Here is a 22031-nt window from a genome sequence, read left to right on the forward strand (position 1 = left end):
AAACATTTTTCTCCAAAACTTCAGGAAAAAAATTAACACCATAAAAACTTCATTTTACTTAATATTATATTTGGTCTATCAGCATTATGCAGCATTAAAAATAACTGAGAAAGAAAATTAAGTATATGGGCTTAAAATATACCTTAAAGTCTCATTTTAAAAAATCAAATAGCAGGCTTAATATATTAGCATCAATTTATTTCATGCATGTTTGGAATGTATTTTTTAAATAGATGCAAATAATTGAGTGAAAGGGAAAAGAGCACTTTTTTCTTGAACTTCTCAACTAGGAAAAAATGGATCTTCTGAATACTGCTTTTGTCATAAAAATACCTTTAACTTTTCTACTTAAAAAATCTAAAGGGTAAGAAAACATGAAAGCCTGTGAACAAAGAGTTTTTAATGTAAATTATACATCTTAAAAGAGGGGCTACCTTTAGCCAACCAAGCAACTAAACAAAATACCAATTTATTCCCACCTTAATCTCTAAATATTGTGAAAAATATGGCTAGTGTGATAGCCATTGGATCTGATACCATAAGATAAAGGTGATAATTTTATAAATACCTTATTTATTGAATCTAAGTACACAATAGAATAGGATAAAAGATACAGTCCAGTCTTTAGGCAGCTTATCTTGAACCTGGTAGAATTCTTGACTTTGGGAGAAACAGTGTTCATAATGTATAAATTCAGACTTTGGATGAATGTTCCTGTTAGGGCACTCAGATCCTGAGCATGTCTCACCTGACTTCTGTTCCTACTGCACTTACATGTAATTAAAGCACCATTTGCAAAATAGTTAAGCTTTGTAGGAAATTTGACCATAAAAAATGCCAGGGATTCATAGCTCAACTGTTAAAATTTATAAACATATAAACCATAAATATGTTAGAAATCTATTCACTTCAAAAAGTTCTATTAAACAAAATTGACTAGAGATTTGCAGGCTGTTACTTAAGGCACCAGGCAGCCCACATTTAAAGTGTATCACATATATTACCTTAAAGTCACCAAAAGTATATTTGCTATGATTAAGGGAAAAATCTTTTCTTGTATAGAAATCACCCCAGTTTTTTAGATAAAAAACATAATAATAAAATATTCTATGACAAAGAAACAAGAAAGGAAAGACTGAAGAGTAACTCCATATTTCTTTCTTCTTGTTAATTTATCTCTGGTACATGAGTTAAGGCATAAAGCAGCAAGAGTGCAATTGATTCCAAACAACTTGGAATTTTATTGTAAACATCCCATAAAGAATGGCAACAAATTAATCGATTTTTGTCTTTGAAGGTAATTGCTTAATAATGACTGACAACTGCCAAACAAAACATCTTTTATAAACCAAGCCAGTTTAGTTTACCTTGTTTTCTTTAAACTAAATTTTAGTTTAATGGACATTTTGCCCATATACAATATCACATTGACTATTAACTGAATGATTTTCCATCTTTAAATTTATGGATACTAAGAACAAACAAAGTACAGTTTTGTTAATACTGTGTAAAGGATTACAAAAGACAAGAATGATAAGTTACAGGACAAAGAAATAAATTACTGATTGCCATCACCACAGTATTATTTAAAGAATTAACATTTGTAGTACTGCCTAATATGTATTTGGTGACATACGTAAAACCACATTTCCCAACTGGGTTTCTAAATAATTTGTATATGATTTTAAGCCAATTAACAATGGCAATTTCTATATGTTATCAATAATTTTAGCTTTCTAGAAAATACTTATCATGCTTCTCTATGTCAAAGTATCAAATAATAGATTCAGTTAAAGATGGTAAAATAACAAATGGGCATACACATAAAAAAAACCCACCTTATTTCTAAACTGCAAGGCCGTTGACTTTGGGAGAAACAGTGTTCATAATGTATAAATTCTCCCATCAATCAAAAAATTTCCAGTCTTGCTGGAATATGCTAATTTAGGTGCAGTCTTTATTGCAGATAAGTAAGTGCGGATAAAAGCAATCAGGAGAGGAAAGACAAAAAAGGAAATAATTAAGGATAAGGCTATATAGGAAATAAATATCAAGAAACCTGAGTGCTATTAATATTCCACAAAATACAGCACCATGAAAAAAATTTAACTTTATATTGGATTACCAAAACTTGGTAAATTTGATAATCAAAACTTGGTAAAGAAATTGCTAAAATATAAAAAACATGAAAATATTTTCACATCGATTTTCAAAACAGGCCTTAAATCTCAGAATATTCTATTTTTAGTAAAGCGTTAGCCTCATGTACCACAAAAATGTTGGGGATGGGGCTAGAATTTTTAAAAATATGGACTTTAAACAGCAAAAGTCCCAACTCTTCACCCAGAAATATTCATTTTTTAACTCAAAAGGTTATACTTATTTAAGACTGGACATCATAGTATACTAAATATTACACATTAATTCTCCTTTTTGTGAATGAGAGTATTCCAAATTTGAAGACAAGTACCAGTTGGCAAATGTGCATAAAATGATTCCAAAGATGTAAAAGTGAATAATTGTTTATCATTTCCACAATCATACAAATTTTGAAAAATGCTCAAAAAGTGTTATCAAAAAGTTAGAAGTGGCATTCACACCTTTCTCTTTCACTCTATTATTGTCTGATGACAATCTACAGAATTAAAACAAAAGTAACAAAAGTTAAGTCACTCAAAATTTCTTCAAAATACTGGAAGGCTGAGTTAGATATCCAAGCACACAGTTGTGCAGAATTTATTTATGAATTTTAATCAGTTTCTTTGCCTCTAGGTTAAACAAAGTGCTGTATGGAATAATTTTAGAACAAGCTTGATCTCTGGGGAGGGAAAGAAAAATAAAACAAAAGAGCAAATAAAATGAAAAGAACAGAGGGGATGCAAGTACATGACAAAACCTGTGTTGATAATCTAGAAAGCATAATGGAATAGATATCAAGCAATAAATGCTCAGGCTAAGAGACACAGAGGCAAAGAACTGATAGACAATGTCCTCCATCATAAAATATTCTCTCTTTTTTAATGTCTGAGATAAGGTATATCAAATTGGGGAAAAAACCCTACAACATACAAGCATACACACACACACACACACATATACAAAAACAAATTTAGTCATTAGGCTAGAAGGTTAGTTAATGTTTTGGAGAACATCCTATTGCTGGATGAGAGAAAACATAGCAAGCCATAGAAGAAACATATGATTCAGTTTTTATAAATATATACACATGCTAAGATCTTAATGCTGGGAATTTAAAAATTGTTATGGTTCATGAGAAATATTATAGCTTACTGTCTATTCATAGCTAGCATAGGATTAGGTTTATACATGTGTATGTTTTCATGGACCTAACTGTAACAGTGATTTTTCTTAGCAAATTCTTAGTTCATTTCCTACTTGCTTTGCTATGTCTAAACCCAGATCTTATTTAGATTTAAAGGGCCCCTAGAAATTAAAAATAATAAAATTATCAATGTGGTACAAATTATGACACATTCACAAGAGGTGATATTACAAAAAAGCAAAGTATAAATGGGGAGAAAAGTCCAGATAAAAAAGTAAAAATAATATCTCCCAAACTTTTATTTTTACACTTATCAAAATAATTTGCATGCAAACAGAAAATTATCTGTTTTTTTTATAATAAATGATAACTATACTCACCTAACATACCCTGGTGACTAACTCTTTAAATCCTAATAACTGAAATCAACATTACAGCAAAAATGCTGTTCACTAGTATTTTCACAGTATTTCACTACATATAAAATAAGCTTAAAAATGTTTTCAGCCTTATTATTCTAATTACCTAAACCTAGAAAATCTTGACATTTGGGGAATAAATGTGGCATTTTTATTATTCAAAATAAATTATAAATAAAGCTCCAGATAGCTAAGATCACACAAATGGCAATTCTTCTACATTTCAAGAGGTCAGCTCTTCATAGAAGAATGTCAACAACAACAAAAAATTCACACTAAAATGATACACATGATACACATTTGGGTATATCCAGGAATTTAAGCAACTATGTTATTTTGATAAGGGTAGGCCAAAGTATTATTGATTCCAGGAAAACACAGGCACAGTTGAGTCTAAATGCCCAAGAGATGAATAACTGAAGTAGTACATTAAGAAAAAAATCAAACGTAGAGTTTCAAATAGGAACATTTTGAATCTATACTATGGTTTAAAATGGCAGCTGAGTTATAACCAGAGTAGTTTTGGTTTAGTGGAAAAAAAGGCTACAACAAAAAATATCAGCTTGGTCTAGTGTCTAGTAACAGAAGTTAGTGCCATTAACAATTCACAACAATACTTTCTTAAAGCCCAAACATCATTTCTACTGCAAGTGAAAATTGCTTAAAGATGTTAGTCCAAGAATAATTCCCACCCCCAACCCTACCAAAAAAGCAAAGTTATGTGTGTACTCCTTCCTCTGTACTTAAGGATTTTCAGATGCATGAAATGATTGAAATCATGAGACAAACATATGAGCTTAAGAAATATCCTAGGATAGATAGCTAGGTATACATTAAGAAGTCTGTTTTATCACACATTTTGATTTAAATGCAACAAGTTTGCTGTTACAAAAACAAAGATCAATATTATCCCTCTCACTTCAAAATTTAAGTATCTAACAAATTAGCAACTCTGCATTCTCAAATTTGAGGAGTAAAATTGATCTTGGGACTCAAGCTCACTTATGGAACCATGTGCACTCTACTGCTGTAAACAAGACCATAAGGGTTTTAATGATTTTTTCCATCTATAAAATAATGTTTCAAAATATCAGTGTGCAGTGCAATGAGGTTCATTTCTGAAAAAACTAGACCAGAAGAACCCTTTGGAATGACAAGATCAGAATCTACTGATTCAAAGTATTAGCTAGCCCTAACATTCCAACTCAAACTAGGTGCTTTGTTACATTTTAAGTTTCAAATGAAAATCAGTAATGCACAGCTGTTAAATAGAAAGTGGTAGCAGAGATATATAAGCAGTAGCCCAAGTCTATTTATACAAATGTGTTCTAAGAAAGCCTAAGGTAAAGCATACGATACTTAGGAAAGTTTGTTAATTACAACTATTCATTTGAGAGCCAATATAATAATTGACAACCTCTCAGCTTATAAGTTATGAGTGTTCATTCCTACCAAGCTTGTTCTACTTCTCCTTAGTCATGAGTAACAGCATCTATTTTCCTTAATGTTTCCAGTAGTTGTAGTTTATAGAGGTAGCTGAGCTACTATTCAAAGAAGTTATTCTTTGTGGATGAGGATCTTTGAAATGTTTAAGTTATTCTTTAAGCTACACAAATTCTATTAATGCAATAAAATATAATAGGAAAAAGAAAATGGATGCAAGAAAATTTTGCATTTGGCACCTTGTCTAGATTGATACCTCAAGTATTCTCTTTTAATAAAGTTAATGCACACATCAGGACACACCACAAAGATTTGCTACATATTTACAAGGCACCAACCCTTTCTCACCATTAATGTGAATTAAGCAAATCAATGAAAAGCATATCAAGATTCCCCCCACCCCCAAAAAACTGTAGTATAAATATATACTTCAGTTCACTACAATTAATGAAAGTTTGGCCTGGGAAGAGTAAAATAATCCAGATCGTTCTTACAATATAGAAACTGTAAACATTTAATAGCTGCCTTTAGGATTGGTGTATTGTGCAAAAGTTATTATTACTGGGTATAGGAATCAAAATGGCAAAAACAAACTATATAAAACTCTGTAAGAAGGTGCTATACTTCTGTGATACAAAAGCAAAAGAGGGATAATTCCATTGAGATAAAAATGTCATGCTACTCTTAAGAAGCAGAATGCTCCTTTAATGTAGTAAATCTGTAGTGTGCCTATGTGGTGTGTGTATATGGGGTGTATGTGTATGTGTGTGTGTGTGTTTGCGTGTATGTGTATATGTGTGTGTCTATGTGTGTGTGGGCAGAATTTCTTTTAATTTAAGGCCTAATGAGTAAGGCTTGTTTGAACAAATGAAGTGTGGAGATCAAAAGTCTTGAAACAAATATATACTGGCATAATGGAAAAGCACCAATGTGAAAGGAAGCAGAAGTCCCCACACAACTTGCTTTGTAGATTTCCTGGTAAATTCCCTGCAGTAGAAGGCCATTGAATTTTTAAAATTATTCTAAATTTATTAACTGTTAATAATTCCATCCCATGAGATGGCTAACCCTGGCTTTTTCTGTCATTTTACGCACTCTGCCTGATCTGGATGTACCAAGATTCAGAGGATCCTCAGTGGACACAAAATTGTCATTATCAGAATCATCATTGTATAAAACAGTCCTCCTGCCTTGGTTTCTTGTTTTGATTCGAGGCAGTCTACTGAAACGTCCCGAAAACATGGTATCAAACTCATCATCCGCAATACGTGCTCGCTTGGCTCTAGTGGCTCCTCTAGAGGCACCTCTTCCTCCTCTCCCTCTTCCTCTTCCCCTAGTGCCACCACCCCCTCTGCCTCGACCCCCTCGTCCCCTGCCTCCTCTTCCCCTGCCTCCTCTACTCCATCTGCCCCATCTTCCCCATCTTCCTCTTCCTCCTGTGCCTCTCATCTTCCAGTTTCTTTTTCCATTGGCATGTTGTTTTCTGAGTTTTCTTTTAGGTCTAGTTTGTATGAATTTGCTATAGTCATGATCTCCATCTACGTAATCTTGATCTGTTCTGGAAGTTGATTCAGAGTCAGAATCAGAACCACAGGTACTTTCTGAACTTAAACTGGATCCTAACTCTCCACTCTCTGAGGAGGATAGATGTGATTTCTCTTTTGTTTCTTTTTTGTCTTTCTCTTCTCCTCCCATGCTTTCATCTTCTTCTGATGCACTAAGTAGTTTTCTCTTGATTCCTGTTCGGGGCTCTCTGCCATCACCATTTGTAAGAGGTCCATCAAGGGAGTGATCTAAATCAAAATGATTTTTGAAAGTTAAGCTTTGACATTGATAAGATGATTACTTAAGACTCAAAAGTAAAATAAACAGACTATCAAAATATTTACTGACTGAAGATAGTTGTGGCAAAATCATGGAAGGTGGTAAAATAAGAACTTAAATTTGTTTGAAATGGAAGATAGTGAAATTTTGATTTTTGTCTGACTGCTTTTTCGGGGTGGGTATTAGAATATGGAGATAGACTGAAGGGTGGTGATATACCTAGGCAGAAATTTTAATAGGCTGACCTTTAGGACTAATTATGTGAGAACATGTATGAGAAGAGTTTCATTAATTTGTTCAACTATGTGCCACAGACACTGCTTGGATCTTGAATTATGGTAATGAATGAGACAAAGTCCTTATTCTTGTAATTTATGTTTTACTGGGGACAGGTTAACAGATAATGACGTAAATGAATAAGTAGTACAATTTCAATTAGTGATATATGCTATAAAAAAAGGAAAGAGTTTAATAATAGTGTGAGAGTGTTATTTTAGACAAGGAAGACCTCTCTGAAGTGGTGGGATTTTTTTTTTTTTCAAATGGTAGGGATCAAACCCAAGGCCTCAAGCATGCTAGGAAAGCACTATAAAGTACCCCCAGGCTCCTGAGAAAGGACTTTAGAAAGAACTGAATGAACTGTGATCTGATGAAAAAATATTCAAGTAGAAGAAATAGAAAGAAAACCAGGATAATCAGAATGGAACAGAAAAATGGGATGGTCGATGACTGACACAGGAGGGATTTACACTAGAGTAAAATATTTGATTTAAATTGACTGCCATGGTTGTTTTATTGAGAACAGGTTATAGAGGGGACAAGATTGGGATTCCATTTCAGTAGTCTGGATAATATATAATGAGGGAGGCACCAATAGAAGTGATAAAAACAGATCAACTTTAGAATATTTCCTTCTAGGAGACACCAAAGTAAACTTTTGATTTTTTAAAGGTTGAACTACTGGGACTTGCTGAGGGACTAGATATCAAGTGCTAAAACGCAGAAAAAATGCTAACTCCTTGGTTTTATAGCCTGAGCAACTGTGTAAATGGTGGATATATTTTGCTAAGTTGTAATACTATGGTGGAACAAGTTTGAGCAGGGTGCTATAAAAATCAGGCTTCCAGTTATGGATGGTAAAGGAGTTCCAAGAAAAGATAATGAAGAAAAAAAACAGATTGGAGATTATGCAAATGTAGAAAACATGCTTACCTGTGTAAGGCCCTGGGTTCAATTTTCAATACCCTCAAAAGGAAAATAAAATTTACAAAGTAGGTAGATATATCAGTTGGAGCTTATGAGAAAGGATGGATCTGAAGACAAAATTTTGGTAATTTTCAATAGAGATATTTAGGGTCATGGCAACTGGAAGAGCTTACTGAAAGAGCAAGTATAGAGAAAATGGCCAAGGATGGCAATGTGGGATGTTTTACTTAAAGGTAAAGAAGAACCAGCAAAGGTAATTGAGAAGAAACAGACAATGAGGTTAGAAGAAAACAGAAGAGTGCACTAAAAGGAAGAAAGACTAGGGTTGTATAATGTATACAATGATAAGTTTAATCTAGTAATTTAGTTGTTATGGACTAAATAATGCCCCCATCAAAATTCTATGTTGAGGCCCAGACCCCTAATGAGACTGCATATAGAAATTGGGGCCTTTAAGGAAGTAGGTAGTTAATAAAGGTTAAATAAAGTCATAAGGATGTCACCAGTAGGACTGGTGTTATTATAGGTGGAGGAGTAAACTCAGAAACCACCCCCTTTCTCCATAAAGGATCATATAAGGACACAATGAGAAGGTGGCCAATTATTAGCCAGCAAAAAAGCCCTCATCAGACACTAACCCTTATCCATTTTGATTCCTTGGACTGAGAGCCTCTAGAATTGTGAGACAATAAATGTCTGTTGTTTAAGTTACCCAATATATGGAACATACTCATCACAGCAAAAGTGACTAATATATTTGGCTAGAGACCAAGATAATAGCAACAGATAACAGATAAAGAGATTTCAGTGGTATTAAGAACATTAGTGGGGGGTGTCATTGTAGCTCAGTAGTGGAGTGCTCACCTAGCATGTGTAAGATACTGGGTTCAATCTTCACCATATAAAAATAAATTTTAAAAAATAAAGGTATTGTGTCTATCTGCAACTAAATTTTTTTAAAAAGGAGCATTAGAATTCACCAAACTTGATTACTGGCTGAATATAAGGAGTAAATGGAGAGTCAAATGCATTATGAAGACTGGGGATGTATCTTGGTAGTACAATGCTTGTCTAAATGAATGAAGGCCCTGGGTTGAATCACCAGTACCACAAAAACAAAAGAAAACTGTGAGATAAGTTGAATGACTAGGAAGAAGGTGGTATCATTAACTCAAATAATGAGCACACAAAAAGAAGTGAACTTGAGATGAAAAGATGTTAAGCACTGAAGAATTTTTTTTAGGGAGCAACTAGAAATGAAACCAGTTAGAATAAAGAGATGTTTGATCTGGGCATATGTACTTGGAGAGTCACTGGCATTAAGGTAACTGTTATAGTCTTTAGATTCTTTTCTTTGGAGAGGACAAAAATAAACTAAATCCAGGGGCAAACTGCAAACAGAAAATAGGGCCAAAGAGAAGAAAGTAAATACAGGTGAAGCAGAGATACAAGAATATCAGAAGAGTATAGAAACCTGGAAGTAGAGTTCATAGAGGAGGTAGTCAACTGTATGCAATGATACAAAGATAAACAATATAAAGACTAAGAAAAGGACACTGGTTGACCCTTGAATAATACTGGGGATTTTGAGGAGAACAGATTCTGGAAAGTGGTTAGAACAGAAGCTAAATTACAAAACTAAAGGAATATGTAGATGGAAAGAAAATAGAGGAAAGAAATATAGGCTATTCTTTCTAAAAACATATCAGTGATAGAAAGGGCAAAATGGGAGAAGGCAGTAGCGTGAGTTTTCAAAGAGTAGCAAGATCAGAGAATAGCCGGGAATGGTGGTGCACACCTGTAATCCTAGCAGTTTAGGAGGATAAAACAGGAGGATCCCAAGTTCAAAGCCAGCCTCAGCAACATGGTGAGACCCTGACTCAAAATAAAAATTAAAAGGGCTGGGGATGTGGTTTGGTGGTTAAGTACCCCTGGGTTCAATCCCCAGTTTAAAAAAAAATCAGAGGAGAGAGTAAAGATATGGATAGGGAAAAACAAAGGCATATTAATTTCAAGTAATAGGGTATTTTGATATTTTTTTCTCATTAATATAAATTATATCTCTAGACTCTATTTTTAAGTTACATGGTGCTTATAACAATGTATAGTTGATTTCAATTAAAATGTGCATAAAATTAAATCCATATTCCAATAAAAGCATTTGTAAAAACATACTAAATATTCTCACAAACTTCAAATAGTTGAAAATACTAGAACTGTCTTTGAATATGTTTAGGGATCATAACATATAGAACTAAGTATAATAAGAAAATTTTGGTAATGATAACCTTCAAGTATTTAGAATAATCTATGTCCCTGACAAGGACTAAGATGGATGCACATGGTAATGAATTAGGTCAATGATTTCTTTGTCAACACTGAAATTTTTTTTTCAAATAAAAAGTTATATGGAAGATCATTATAGGAAATAATAAAATGGCTTAGTTCATCTGGTTAAATGTGTAAGACTTTTCAGGGAATTTCTGAAGTACCTCTATGTATCCCCAGGGCATAATCTGAAAATCAATAACAGTGATATAGCAGGCACCTAGGGAAGAAAATATCTGAGCTATATAACTAGATAACCATAGGAAGGCAGGAGAATTGGATACTGACTGAAAGGAGGATCATTTCTCAATTCAGGCCAACTTTTGTTTTACTGGAATAGTCCATAAAAATGTGAGAAATATTTCAAGATGACTTTACAAACTTTTCCCTTCTTATTAATATGGTTTACTAATGAAAAATCCTAAATGTGTTTAAGTGTATGGTTCTTCTATGTTTGGGGAAAGAATTCCTCATTTAGTGATTTTCTTCCTATTTATTTTAAAAGACTAAAACATAGCCAGGCGTGGTGGCACATTCCTGTACTACAAGTGGCTCTGGAGACTGAAGCACGAGGATTCTGATTTCAAAGCCAGCCTCAACAATTCCACATAGTGAGACCCTGTCTCAAAATAAATGATAATAATAATAATAATAATAATAATAATAATAATAATAAAAGGGCTGGGGATGTGCCTCGGTGTTAAAGTGCCCCTGGGTTCCATCCCTGGTACCAAAACCAAAAATGACTAAAACATGATGGGCACAGTGGCACACACCTATAATATTAGCTACCTGGGAGTCTGTGGCAGGGGGAATCAAGTTTGAAGCCAGCATTAGTGAGACTCTTATCTACAAATTTTAGGCCAGCCTAGGCAATGTAACAAGACCCCATCTCAAAATAAAATAAAGGGTTGGAAATATGGTTGGCTAACAAGCATGAGGCTCTGGTTTCAATCCCTGGTACCATAAAAACAACTATGAGGACATACTAGATTTTACTACTCTAGCACATGAGCTTTCAAATGATTCATCTTCCATCATAAGAGAATGAAGAAATGAATGTCCTGTTCCATATTTTTTTCCTACCTTGTTTCACTGGCAAAACTCTATTTCGAAATGATTTGGCTTTTCCTGGATCATGGCTATTTCCATTTCGGCTATATCCACTGAAGCTCGATGAAGAAAATGGCCCATCTAGTTCATCATCAAGCAGATATGATGAAAATCCTTCAGCAGCATCTGAAACTTTCATTTTAAACAACTTGTTAGGTTGACATAATTTCATGTTTTCAGGAAAGTTAAATAGGCTGCTTTTATAACTATGTATCTGCTATTTTACTTTAAAATAAATATTATAAGTTACTGTAAGAAGGAAGTATGTATATTTTCAGGAAAATTATCATTCTGTTAAGCACAAAATATCAGATAATCTTCTCCAAGGAAACCATCTCCAACAATATTGAATGAATGTTCTGAAATAGTATAGATAGTAAAAATCATATAGTCACAGAATTCCCAAACTAAGAGCCATTAAAATGTATCTGTCTAACAAATCAAATTATGTGGCCTATATCCAGGGCCACACTGCTAAGCAAATAGAACTAGAACTAAAACACATTTTTCTAAATCCAAAATTATTCCTCTTTTCATTAAAAGCTATGCTACCTCTTCCATATCCTTAATATCCATAATTAATTTAGATACAGAACACTAAAGCAAAAAAAAAAAAAAAACATATTTACCAGGAGATGAGAAAGGAGAACTAGTCCTGGCATAAGTCACTGAGGTATTCTGGTCATTTTTAGGTTGCAACTTCATTTGTTTCTGTTTCCCTTTTGGACTATAAATAAAAATATGTGATGAAGAACATTTTTTTCTGTTAATAACAAATAATGATAGACAGTATGCTATAAAATGCTTAAGTTGACTAAAGAGGAAATACCCCCAAATTCAAGCTTTGAATTGATTCAAATTTGTAATTTGACAAATTTAAGCTTTGTTTAATAATTTTTCTTAAAGAATTTGGTACAGTAAAATCCACATAAACAATGCTTTGGTTACTAAATCCATCTTACCCAGACACAAAGAGTTCTGGGAAAAATGACCACTTAGGATTTCCTCAAACTATTTATAAACTTTGAGAAATGAGGTATACATACAAAATGCTCTGAAACCAGAAAATGAATGCTGCATCAGTATAATATACCTAGGAGCTCTGGTACTAGATAAGGAACTGCTGCTGCTTCTTAGACGTTTTCTGTACCGTGGCCTTCTCCTCTTCTGACTCTGGATTGCTGACTTATATTCAGAGATGATAGTTTTAATATGATTTTCAAATAAGGCAGATAATCGAAGTGTCATACTATAGATCTGAAAAGGCAGAAATTTTACCAATTACTTTAATTATGTAAAAAAATGGTACAAATATGGCTGGACCAATATCAGCATAATCATTTCAAACAAATATACACTTTATTTATTTACTTGAGAAACTCTTACTGAAGAATAAAAACAAGACATATTTTCACAATAAAATTAATGAATATTTTGAAAACACATATTTAGTTGTTCTGAAGAATAGAAAAAAGAATCAAACATTGAGGAAATTTTATCTGTAGTAATATTCTAAAGGACAATTTATAAGAGGTACCATAAACATAAAAATATGCATTTATCTTTGGCTAATAAATTTACCTCTGAGAATGTGTCTTATGAAAATATTAGGGAATTGAACACAAAATTATGTTCAAGGATATTTAAAATGTTAGCCATAACCTTTATTCAGATAAGTAAAAAACTGGAAAAACCTATATCTTTAGCAACAGGCAGTGGTTAAATAATATAAAATAACCACAAAATAGAATACCATTGAAAATCTTCTTTTCACAGTTATAACATGTAAATAATAGAAAGATCTTAAAACATAAAAACCTACTGTTTAAAAGAATACATAAATATATGTGAGGATATGTGTTAATAAGAAACACTTTTAGTATATGTATTAAATATTATTTGGAAAAAAAAACAATGAGCTATACAGCTGATTGCTTTTTCTTTTTTCATTATTATTGGTCTTTTTAGTTATACATGCCAATGGGATTTGACATAATTCTTTTTACTTCTCTGTATTTCCCAAACTTTCTACGAAAAAATGTATATCACTCTTAACAATCATGATTAAAGGATAAAAAGAAAATGTGAAAAAAACTATGCCTCCAGAATTTAGAATGAATGGGCAAATATACATACTATGCAACTCACTTAAAATTTAATGAGATACCAGTGAACAGACAAAAAATATTATTTTTGTCCTCAAGATATTTTAAGCTCTGTCAAAATATAAGGTATTATTATATGTGAGTATGAATGAACAGTTAAAATTTCCCAACGTGGTTCACTGTTTGTTATAATAAAGGTAAAATAAACATTCAGAGCTAATCAAAAAGTTTTATAGAAATTAATACCATCAACTACCATTATATTTAATGAGTAATTTATTGGATATATTAAAGGGCATTCAAATTTATATCTCTTCTTTCCTTCTCTTTTCTCTGGAAGGTGTAAGTATTATTAAAGACTAAAGAAAAGGTAGATATGAGAAAGAAAAAATGTGCTTCATTTTAGTATGATTATGTTAAATGTATCTTTATGTATGCATAATAAAAAATACACATTTCAGAGAAGATACTGAAAACTAAATCTCAGTAACTATGTCAGAAGTGTAGTAAATACTTAATTAGCAATTTCAAAAATGTTGGAAGAAAACTGCCAGTTATGTATGTCATTAAATGCTTAATTAACCCATCTAATAGTGTTTTTCATACCCTTGATTTTTTATTAGAGGTATAAGCTTTGGAGTTGCTGAATATTTGGCGAACATCCTTATAAAATTCCAGAGGACTACCATAGTTTCCTGCTTCTAAAGTTTCTTTCACAGTGCTGAAGTCCATAGGTGTGTCTACAACATCTTGATAATCCTACAAAGAATAATGTATTACATTTAAATATCCAAACTACATAACGATAGTAAATAATATATTGGACGGAGATTTGCATTACATACCAATGTAATCCACCATGAAATGAACACATCATTTATCAACCTGCCAACTACCTTCCCCCAGCTCCAAACCATAATTTGGTTCATAGCAAAAAATGTAGGGTCTATGGAAGAGCCTTAATCCTACCAATGCAGTCTTTAATCATACATTATTTTGAAGGCATAGAATATAAAATACATAGTCACTGGCTTTATTTTCACATAGTCCACAATATGGAATTCGATTTCCTGCTTAAAGGCTGATGTAACTTACAACACTTGGCCAACTGTTTTATTAGAGAAGATGGAATTGTGCAGGCATAATTAAATGGTTCCACTATACAAATTAGCTATGTATTTCCAAGTTTTCCAGCTATGAGGACATTTTTACTTGAAGAGTAATTAGCAACTGAAGATCTCGATTTCTTTTTCCTCTGTACTTTTTGTCTTTTTATTGGTTCTTTTTAGTTACACATAACAATAGAATTTATTCTGACATAACTATAAAGACATGGAATATAATTTATTCTTATCCAGTTCTTATATTCGGTCCCTTTATCCTCCCCTGCTCTCATCCTACTACGATAGTGATCTTTCTGCTATTCATAGTTTTTTACTTTTAATTAGTATCTAGTGGATGTAATTGATGGTGAGATACACTGTGATATATTCATATATTTACATAGGAATGTTATGCCAGATTTATTCTGTCTTTCTCAGTCCCATCCGTCTTCACTTCCTTTCATTCCCCTTTGTTTACTCCATTGATCTTTCTTCAATTCTTTTTTATTTCCTCCCAACACCTTATTTTGGGTCAGCTTCCACATATCATAGAAAATATTTGACATTTGGATTTTGAGGACTGTCTTATTTTACTTAGCACGACAGTCTCCAGATCCATCCATTTTCCTGCAAAGGACATGATTATATTTTTATTTATGGCTGAATAAACTGCATTGTGTATATATATACCACATTTTCTGTATCTATTCAATTGTTGAAGGGCACTTAGATTGGCTCCACAGCTTAACTACTGTGAATAGTGCTGCTATAAATATTGATGTGTCTGCATCACTGTAGTATGCTGATTTTAAATCCTTTGGATATAAACTGAGCAGTGTGAGTAGTGAATAGCTAGGTCAAATAGTGGTTCCATTTATGACTTTTTAAATGTAAAAACTAGCCTTTTAAAAAATTTTTTAGCCTATTTCTAAGCTGACATGTTGGAGGTGTTGGTCCTACATTTTCTTCTGTTCTAATTCCTAGGTCTCTAATCCACTTTGAGTTTTGTATAGGGTAAGAGAAAGAGGTTAAATTTTCCCAGCACCATTTGTTAAAAAGGCTATCTTTTCTGCAATGTATGTTTTTAGCACCTTTGTCCAGTATCAGATAATTGTAATTATGTGGGTTTGTCTCTGTGTCTTCTATTCTATTCCATTATTCTCCATACCTTTTTTTGGTGCCCATACTTTTTTTTTTTTTAACTATAGCTCTGCAGTATAATTTGAGGTCCTGTGTTGTGATGCCTCCTACTTTACTTTTCTTGTTGTGTCTCTTGTTTTTCCAAATGAATTTCATGAATGTTCTTTCTATTTCCATAAAGAACATCACTGGGATTCTGATGGGAATCACTATTGAATCTATATAGCACTTTTGGTAATATGGCCATTTTTACAATACTAACTATGCATATCCAAGAACATGGGAGGTCTTTCCAACTTCTAAGGTCGTCTTCAATTTCTTTCTTTCGTGTTCTATAGTTTTCATTTTTAGAGGTCCTTCACCTCTTTTGTTAGGTTGATTCCCAAGTATTTTATTTTTTTGAGGCTATTGTGAATGGGATACTTTTTCTAGTTTCTTTTTCAGAAGGTATATAATATATAAGGTATATAAGAACGTGACTGATTCATGGGTGTTGATTTTGTATACCCCTATTCTGAATTTATTTATGAATTCTAGAACTCTTCTAGTAGTTTTTTTGTGTTCTTCTAAGATCATGTAATTGGAAAATAGAAGTAATTTGAGCTCTTCTTTTCCTATTTATATGTCTTTAACTTTCTTTATTTATCAGATGCCTCTGACTGGTGTTTCAGGGACTAAGTTGAATAGGACTGGTAAAAGTGGGCATCGTTGTCTTGTTCCTGATTTTAGAGAACATGCTTTTGAGTTTTCTCCATTAGGAATAATGTTGGCCTGGGCTGGGGTTGTGGCTCAGAGGTAGAGCACTCGCCTACTATGTGTGAGGTACTGGGTTCAATCCTCAGCACCACGTAAAAATAAAATAAACATATTGTGTCCACCTATAACTAAAAATAAATATAATAAAAAAGCAAACTTTTCTTTGAAAAAAAAAAGAATAATGGTGGCTTTGGGTTTGTCATATATAGCTTTTACAATGTTGAGGTATGCTCCTTCTATCCCTAGTTTCTCTACTGTTTTAAACATGAACAGGTGCTGTACCTTGTCAAATGCTTTTTCTGTATCAATGGAGATAATCATGTAATTCTTATCTTTAAGTCTATTTATCTGGTGAATTACATTTATTGATTTCTGTATTCTGAACCAATCTTGAATCCCTGGGAGGAAACCCATTTGATTACTGTTTTTTAAGAGAGAGAGAGAGAGAGAGAGACAGAGAGAGATAATTTTTTTAATATTTATTTTTCAGTTTTCGGTGGACACAACATCTTTATTTTATTTTATGTAGTGCTGAGGATTGAACCCAGCACCCCACGCATGCCAGGCGAGCACGTAGCTCAAGCGGTAGCTTGAGCCACATCCCCAGACCAAGTGTACTAACTTATTAATGTGTTTTTATGCAGTTTGCCAATATTTTATTAAGCATTATTGCATCTACAATCAGGTGTATTGGTCTGAAGTTTTCTTTCATTGATGTATCTGTCTGATTTTGGTATCAGGGTGATACTGGGTGCATAAAATGAATTTGACAGAGTTCCTTCCTTTTCTATTTCATGAAATAATTTGAGGAGAATAGTATTAGTTCTTCTTTGAAGGTCTCATAAAACTTAGTGCTGAGTATCCATCTGGTCCTTGACTTTGGAAGGCTTTTGATTGTTGCTTCAATTTCATTACTAGAAATCAATCTGTTTAAGTTTTCTATATCCTCCTTGTTCAATTTGGGTAGGTCATATATCTCTAGGAATTTGTTCATATCATCAAGATCTTCTAGCTTATTGGAGTATACATTTTCAAAATAATACTAATGATCCTTCGGATTTCCTAAGTTTCTGGGTGATATTTCCTTTTTCATCTCGGACTTTTGATAATTTGAGTTTTTTCCTCTTCTTGATATTTTGGCTAATCATTTATCAATTCTGGTTATCCTTTCAAAAATCAACCCCTTGATTTGTTGCTCTTTTGTATTTTTTAATCCCAATTTCATTGATTTCGGCTCTGATTTAATTTTTCCTGTCTTCTAATGATTTTGCCGTTTGTTTGTTCTTCTTTTTCTAGGGCCTTGAGATGTTAGATTATTTATTTGGTATCTTTCTATTCTTTTAGTTTATCAGCTCAATACTATGATCTTTATACTGTCAAAGAGATTTTTTAAAATTTTTTAGTTGTAGTTGGACACAATAACTTTATTTTTATTTATTTATTTTTATGAAGTGCTGCGGATTGAACCCAGGGCCTCGCACATGTTAGGCGAGTGATCTACCCCTGAGCCACAAGCCCGGCCCTGTCACAGAGATTTTGATATGTTATTTCATATTCTCATTTACCTCTAAGTATTTTTTATTTCTCCCCCGATTTCTTCTGTATCCATTCATCATTCAAAAGTGTATTATTTAATCTCCAGGTGTTAGTTTCTATTTTTTATCTTTTGGGTAGTACTAGTATACCAAGAATTAAACCCAAGGTCTTTTGAACACTAGGCATGCTCTGTAGCACTGAGCAACACCTCTGATTCTCCTTTTTGATATCTGTGTCTGTGTTTGTATGTGGTGGTAGGGATTTAACCCAGGACTTTGTGCATTTTTTATTTTTTAATCAATGTGTTATTTTTGCTTCATCTGAAATCCTCTGGCTTAGAAGTTCAGAATTTAGTTTGATTTTTTTTTTTTAGGAGAAAGGGAAGATTCCATATTAAATTAAAAGATTTTAAGTCTAGCTAATATTAGAGTTATCATATGGAATAGTATTTGGTATTTATACCTATATACATATGCTATAATCCTCAATATTTAAGTTTTGAAGTAAAACCCACAATCAATATTAGAACCCTCATTCTACTTAGAGGGATTAAAAAGTAAAATCACATTTCCCTTAAAGAAGAAATTAAAAGAGCCAGAAGTAGGGGCAGAGAAAATTATTCTAAATAAGAGAAGACAACATTTTCCAAAGAATGAGAACCCTTAATTGCTCTAAATTTATTATCTTATTTTTTAAATCAGAAAAAAGTCCAAAAGAATATTCTCACACAACATGGTTTATGAAACACTAATATTTTTATAAAGGCAATTTTTGGGACTTCTGTAATACTATTAAAACCCAGACTCAGCCTGCTTGTTGAATGAACTCCTAGTGGGAATAATCAGGTGCACTACAGACAAAATCATATTGTATAATTGATGTTTTCTACTCTGCTGCATTAAATTTAGTCTATATAAACAAATAAACATCTAAATGGATACTATAAGGAACAACTTTAAGAAATTGTTAAAAACAAAAAATAAAGATAAAAAATGAACAAATATGAGAATAAAACAGAATTAGAAGGCAATTTTAACAAGTTACAAAGGGCATAGTATGTTTTAAAAAAAACACATACAAAACAACCACCAGTGTATATATTTTTAAAGGCAAATAAGCCTACCTCAGATAGAGATGGATCTTGTTGTCTTTCTGGAACAACGGACTCTGAGGATTCTCCTTCTTGCTCTTGATGGCCCTATTAGGGTAAAGATCATGCATTTTTCCCCCAGATCACCACTACAAAAATATCAGGTCTTGTAATACAACCACAACTTAAGGCTAAAAAATCCAAAAATAGAAATAATATTTTATAGGTTGTACTTTAATGTGAAGGAATTCTGCATTCACCATTATTTTCTGCTATAAAAAATAAGACTAGTGTGTTCTGCCCAAACTCTCTAAAAACAAAAAAAACAAAATGAGCTTTGTCTAACATAATATTGTTCCTTAAATATCCTTTCCAAACTGAATCCCATGAATACAGAGAATATGGATGGTTGTTAAGCTTAGCTGATGCTCTGATGTATTTCTGAAATATTGCCATATTTTTCTATGAAAAAGTTTAAAAAAGACTTGTTATTTAATAAAAGGTAATGAAACATATAAATAGATACATTCCTAGAGGAGAAAACCTATAACCTACTTTCTCATGTTTTTAATGTTTGTTGAAAAGTAATATTCGTATGTTGGCTACTCTAGTGACCATGTTTATTATAAACTAAATAGGATTGACATGTAATTAAGTATTCACGCTGAATAAAAGTATATCATAAATTAGCAATATGTGTTCAAGAAATATCTGAAATAAAAGCAGGAAAGAATAGCAAAGAAATTTATTCAAATTTGGTTTTTAAATGTATAATAATTTATGTACCTAGTACATGAAAGCCATTTTAAAAAGTCATGACTAATCATAATTTAAAGATAAAAGTATGGAAGGAAATAAAGAAAAAAGGGGGAAATTGTACTTACCTAGATGCTAGCATGGACATTTAAGGAAAATTATTATATTGGCAATTATTTAAACAAATGCATGCTTACTGGCAAAGGAGGAGGATCAGCTGGATGTCGAAATGGCTCTGAGTCTTCACGTTCATAAATGAGGCTCAAAAGTTCTTTGCATTGTTTTTTCCAAGCATCAGGATTACACTTCAAAGACTGTCTTCTGCCTCGGCATTTGACCTATAGATTTTTAATAGAATTATATCTAAAGGCTATGCCTTTAACTTTTCACTGACTTTTTCATGTATCCCTAGTGTTAATATATTTTTGTAAAACAGAGCAGCCACTATTTAAAAGCTTATAACATTCTCACTGAAAACAAAACAAAACAAAAAAAAAGATAAAACCACTAGACATTGCATTTGTAGAAATGGCAAGATTCTAGAATTCTGAATTTTTATTTTAAAAAACCTGAATCTCAAATAAAGTACAAAAAAGAGAAGAAATGAATGCTTTTCCTATACAAAGCTAATAGATTTATAGATTTAATATTTCTTGGTAGTCAAGTTTACTTGACAAGGGCACCATCAATTGTTCAGGACAATTTTTTAAAACTAAATCTTTTATGGCCATGATATTCTAATCTTATAATTTGCTCCCTTCTATTATGATCTCTTTCAATATTTTAAAGAATATTGTTCTTTCTATAGAATAACTTTCATGTCTAATTATCATGGAGAAGAAATATGCAGAAAAGAGTTAACATGAGAGGCCTGAGGTTAATGTCTTTAGCAGGGCTTCACTTAAATGGTTAGCCCATGGCTGACATTTGGAAACTTCCTTATAAAGGTAGTATAAACTTATTATAAAGGTAGTATAAACAATTTGATTTGTGCTAGATACCTACTTTCTCCTGGGAATCTGAAATCTTGGTATATGCTAGTTAGATAGTTTCTACATAACTAATACCTAATAAAATCTTTGAGGACAGCGTCTAATATAACATACAGATTGCTTCATTTTCATTTCTAGGAGAATGACCTCATAGGAGAGGGATAATAGATGGAAACCTGCATATGGATTCCTCCAGACTCTGCCATTGTCTTTCCCCCTATGACCCAGCAATGTATGCATACTGAGTTACTGTAAAAAAAAATCTTAGCCATGAGTAAAACTATAACCTTAGTACCAAGAGTCCTTCTAGCAACTCTCCAATGTGGAATTGCTCTTTGGAATCTCTGACACACAGTAAGTCTGAAAATGTTTCTTCTCAGTAGTTCACTTAGTTACCTACCCTTCTTCCAGATGAAGTACCAGGACCATCTGAATCTAAATCAACCATTTCTGTATCCTAAGTTAAAAGAGGAAAGTATGAGGAGATGTTAAGTTTTACAAACTAGAAACCTACAAGTAAATGGCAAATATAATCATAATCAACTTTCCTCAGTGGAGCAGGCAACAAAACAAAGGCTGAAGGGAGACTTACCCCAAACTTTGCCAATATACTGTGAACAATTTGAAAATGATATTGGGAGAACTTAATAAGGTTTCTCTTCAAATTAGAAAAGGAAACAACAGAAAAGTTGTAGTGACTGGAGAACGTTGTTATCTGTGTTAGTATTTCTTATAAAACTTTATTATAGATGACACGTTCACTTAATAAAATTAGAAAATACTCATACTCATAGTCAATTATTTGTTATTTCAAGGAATAGATCTCTTTTCTGTAGGGAAATATAACTTTTTACTTAGCCAGAGATTCAGTTAATTGTCTCCCTGAGGGATAGTTTTTTTAATACAAGTAGTCAAGGCCTATACCACTGGTGATGGC

General features: G+C 32.5%; 1 protein-coding gene across 1 annotated transcript in view; it reads right to left on the reverse strand.

The window, feature by feature from the left end:
* Positions 1–553: 553 nt before the first annotated feature.
* The window catches only part of Brwd3 (bromodomain and WD repeat domain containing 3), a 147645-nt gene continuing 126167 nt past the window's right edge, over positions 554–22031 (reverse strand). Inside the window, exons 34-41 of the mRNA XM_027934200.3 lie at positions 21495–21551; positions 20300–20440; positions 19380–19454; positions 14328–14480; positions 12710–12873; positions 12246–12343; positions 11590–11748; positions 554–6938 (exon numbers count right to left, since the gene is read on the reverse strand). Coding sequence (XP_027790001.2) covers positions 6184–6938; positions 11590–11748; positions 12246–12343; positions 12710–12873; positions 14328–14480; positions 19380–19454; positions 20300–20440; positions 21495–21551 — 1602 coding nt within the window. The 3' untranslated portion in view covers positions 554–6183. The remainder of the gene's footprint in view (positions 6939–11589; positions 11749–12245; positions 12344–12709; positions 12874–14327; positions 14481–19379; positions 19455–20299; positions 20441–21494; positions 21552–22031) is intronic.

This window comes from Marmota flaviventris, chromosome X, assembly GCF_047511675.1.
Source record: "Marmota flaviventris isolate mMarFla1 chromosome X, mMarFla1.hap1, whole genome shotgun sequence".
NCBI lineage: Eukaryota > Metazoa > Chordata > Mammalia > Rodentia > Sciuridae > Marmota > Marmota flaviventris.